Source organism: Austrofundulus limnaeus, unplaced genomic scaffold, assembly GCF_001266775.1.
Source record: "Austrofundulus limnaeus strain Quisiro unplaced genomic scaffold, Austrofundulus_limnaeus-1.0 Scaffold131, whole genome shotgun sequence".
NCBI lineage: Eukaryota > Metazoa > Chordata > Actinopteri > Cyprinodontiformes > Rivulidae > Austrofundulus > Austrofundulus limnaeus.
In genome coordinates, this window is record NW_013952533.1 from 335,064 (window position 1) to 339,409 (window position 4,346).

At 37.2% G+C, this 4,346-nt stretch overlaps 1 protein-coding gene across 2 annotated transcripts in view; it reads left to right on the top strand.

Annotated features, from left to right (window-relative positions):
- akap13 (A-kinase anchoring protein 13) overlaps window positions 1–4,346 on the top strand; it is a gene marked incomplete in the record, with an annotated part of 138,567 nt that overhangs the window by 42,849 nt on the left and 91,372 nt on the right. For both annotated transcript variants that reach the window (XM_014015552.1, XM_014015551.1), the window contains 2 exon segments: window positions 2,270–2,433; window positions 2,889–3,060. In XM_014015552.1, the coding sequence (XP_013871006.1) occupies window positions 2,270–2,433; window positions 2,889–3,060 (336 nt within the window).

Consider the following 4,346-nt stretch of genomic DNA (forward strand, 5'->3'; position numbering starts at 1 on the left):
GAATAAAACTAACAGATGAAGTCAAGGAACTACATACTTTATTTAACAGAAAAACACATATTATGACATGAATTAATACGGAATATAATTTAGGCAAGTAAATCCGAAGCAGAAACTCAATGTTGAATTATAAAAAAACAGCAGTACCGAGACTTTATTTTCTGAATAATGGGGTTTTATATTTGGCCATGTCTGGACTACAGTCCTCCATGTTCATTACTTTTAATAGACACCTCACTATCAATTTGCATAAACCTTAATTTAACTCATTATATGTTTTGTTATTAATTTGCCGCCGGAGCAGATTCGACTTGTGACCGAAGGGGGGTTGGATAAACTGAAGAAATCTTTTATTCCGTTAAATAACATTCTGACTTTATGTGTGAATTAGAGTTTAATTCAGCAGTGCACGCCTGCACCCCGTTGTCACAGATTATTGTGCATTATTACCACAAAATGAGCACACCATTTTACTGTACCATTTACAGAGCTGAAAAATAGGTATTAAATCGACATTGCAGTTAATTAAATGAGCCCCCGCTAGAGCTTGTGCTATGCACCCCCTGTGCCTGTCTCTGGGTGGTCAAGTTTCCTTCCACAGTCTCTGAATGCTTTTAGTTTATTGAATCACATTATTGAGACAATGTTTTTTGTCTCAGCAACCACGCGTGTGTGACTTATAATATTACAGATTGACTTAAATATCCCAGGAAGTCATATGTGACAGTAAGCCATGGTGGAACTAAGGAAGTTATATCGATGTAATGAAAAATCATTGTAGTGTATCATAGATTCTGCAATAGTCACTCAGTATTTTCCCTGTTATGTCAAAGCAGGATTAACAAAAAAACAATGTGTTTATGTGAGTACAGCGAGTAAATGTACATGTGTTTGTTTTTTTCTTGTTTTCTTTGAGACTTTAAGCATATTCCATACATTCAGATATTTAAACTTTCATCCCTTTTGCTCTGTGTAGAATTATTAAGGTTTATGCAAACCTTTTAGATATTTAGACAAAAAACACATTTAAATGTACCCATCAGCAAACATTTTACAATAGTAATAACATCACATTTGTGTTTCTCAAATGACTGTGTTGTTCTGCTGTACTGTGGCAAGTTACTCTCAGATGCACAGATAAACAGAATGTCTTTGGAAAAAAAGTCTTGTTTCAGGCTTGTTAAAATGCAGCATCCACTTTGAATAAATGAGTTGTGGGTGTTTCTGTTAATAGATCTGCATGAACTAAACCAATCCAACAAGGGAAACATTTTGAAATAATCACTCAGCAGTTATAACTTCATATTTATTGACTCATTTTGCTTTGAGGCTCTAACGATGTGATGTTGATAATTATTGTCAGAAATCACACACTTGTTTAAGTTCACCTGTCTGTGTTATATGTGACCCATCATGTGGAACTGGAAATGAGATCCCCCAAAGTGGTATGTGGAGAAAAAGGCATATGGTCAAAATGTAATTAACCTTATCAATGGATCATTTGAATTAAATGTCTGAAATACAGTAAAAYCTTGAAGGATTTTTGAAGCACTTTTGTGAGCGGTAGCAACAAAAAAGATTTTGAGCAAAAGTGCTTTAATTTTTTAATATWTTTCCTGGAAGCTAGCAAAGTTTTTTTTTTCTTTCCTGATGGGAAATCTTATTAACCTAAAAATAGGATTCAGACCAGTTCATGGGTTGCAGCCTTATGAATGTATTATCATGATTAACATGACAAATCAAGTCAAATCTCTGGAACCACTCCTGATATCAGAATGATCCATGTATTAAAATGTAGCTTAAAAAGCCAGAAATCTGAAAATGTGCTTAGGTCTTTTTGATCAAATTTGATTTAATCCTAGATTTGATGTGTTGGTCACATACATTCTCAGGAAATGCTGTATACATTTGAACCATTTCAAGACCAACAAATTTGCAGATTTAATTGTTTCAAACAAAGGCTTTATACGAATATTAACCATGTCTGTTTCGCGGCTTATATTGCACCTTAAAAAATGACATGCTTTTTCTTTTGACCAAGTCTCAGTGATGCTGCAAATTCTCCAAAATCCCTTCCCATTTCTAGTTTGTACAGCATCAAATTTAGAAAGCCATTTTTCAGCACAGAGTAGAATGTTCTGACCTAAATGTTATTGATTTTAATGTTGGACACAACATTTTCGTCCTCCACGGGCCTGTCCTCTGTCACCCCTCCTTATTCTCTCCTCTCACCTTTTCTTTTTCTGTCATTCCCTGTTTCATTTTACAGCTCATGACTGCTGTGAGGTGGTGCTGGTCACCTTGTGTTCAGCCACCAGAAATACCTCTGAGGCCCCCGAGGACCCAAAGTCCTGTCCAGGTCGTGTGGCTCCATTGGCCAAGCATCGATTCAGCTTTGTTCAGGATTTGGCTTTTGACATGGCCCAGTTTCTGGTGAGCGGCAAGACATTTCAATTTCTATAATAGGAGGGGAAAATCACAGGAATGAAAGTGCAGCACAGAATAAAAGGAAAAAAGTATCACAGGCTTTTGGGCAGAGTTGGAATAAAACAGAACATTGCTGAATGTTGTTGACTCTAATTTCTAACAGGCTTGAAAATTTGATGATTTTTTTACATCCTGTTCATCATCTCATGTAAATGTAATTCTGAGTTTATTTACTACGGAAATGGACACAATAAAATGACTTTGCTGTGGACTTTTGTTTCTGTCAGCACAGCTGCAGCTCAGTGGATCTGTCTTCTTATATTTAGAGCCTTCATTATTCATTGCCATTTGGCTCACACATCTGTGCTGAGAATGTTAAAACGTGTGCCTCCATCCGCCTCGGCCTCTGTTCTCCTCTTCAGCAACACTCGACTCAACTCTGTAAATCACCTTCCTCACAGGTGAGCACAGCGGGTCGGGCTGATGGCCTCGATGGGGCGCTGCTGCTGGATGAGTGTCATATTCCCTTGAAAGAGTGTGAGCRTCTGGATGAGAGCCTGGCGCTGGCCCTCCACCACCTCGCGCTGCCGCCAGGATGGAGCTTACTGGGAAGCAAACGCTCCAACAGCACTGGTAAGACTGGGGAGCAGTTAACTGATACATGTTGTTTCCTGATACAGTAAAGTGTCTCTGTGGTCTGTAAGCATGCAGGAACATACTGAGGAATTGAAGGTTTGTAACACATAATATTTCTGGTTTTGTGGCATGCAGCGTTGCTTTCAGTATTGACCAGATATCTATAAAACCAGGAAGGCTGATGTAGCTCTTTCAAAAGTACTATTTGGTTTAAAGGAACACAGTAAACACCAGTCACAACAAAAAGACTGTTAGCAAATAGCTAAAACATTTGGTATGTAGTTAAATTTTTTTTCAGTGTCCCGTGTGCAAACATATGTATCCTTTCCATTGAGTTGTGGTGAAAGTAAATCTCATTTAAATTCTGCCTTTTATGATGGAATATAGCAGTTGAAATATAAATTGCTTTCTCACTCAGAAGCAGCATCACTGCAGAGGCAAAGTGGAAGTAAACACATTTTACATGACGGCACTGAGAGCGCTGATGTTTGGGTTAATCATAGCCGGCGGTTGCCCCCTCTGACAGTCGAACTTCATCAGTGGTAATGTTATCCAGCCTAGAAAACACTCAAAATTGAGGGTTAGACAGAACTATTATTATAGTGTAATTTCTTTGACAAAAGTCGTTTCATACCCAAAGTTTGTAAATGCAAATTAGAAGTTTGTTATATCTGTAGCAGGGATGCAGCGAATGGAAAAGTCTGGATTGACGGAGATACAAATTTAGAAAATAATAGTTTGACTGGTTTTCAATACCAGTTATTTATTTACTTTGTTTTCCTTTGATATCAGAAAAATAGATGAAATGCAAATTGTAAAAAGGTAAAGAACACTTTTAATCCTTCATCACACTTTCAATTGTATCAATAAACTTTTGTCAGAACTTTTTATGTTATAAATAAATATAGCTTTGTATTTTTCCCCATTATGTTAATTGCAGTCAACATGCTAATTAAGTGAAAGTGCTACATGTTGCCATCATAGTATACTGTATGTGCCAATACAATGACAACATTGGTTCTCTGCATTTGACCCATCACACATGTGAGATACACACAAGTAGAGCAGTAAGTAGCTATTTAAAGAGTAACTTACCCCAAAATTAACTTTTTTTAGCTGATAAACTGTCTAGAATGTGTCTAAAATGTTATATAGTACTGTTTCTGCGCTAATTTTGATGTTTTTGTGTGTTTTTGTTCATCACACACAGAGAGAGACCAGCAGTAAGGCAACGGGGCAGCTTCAGCCTGAACCCACACATGCCAACTTGTACAGATTGTCTG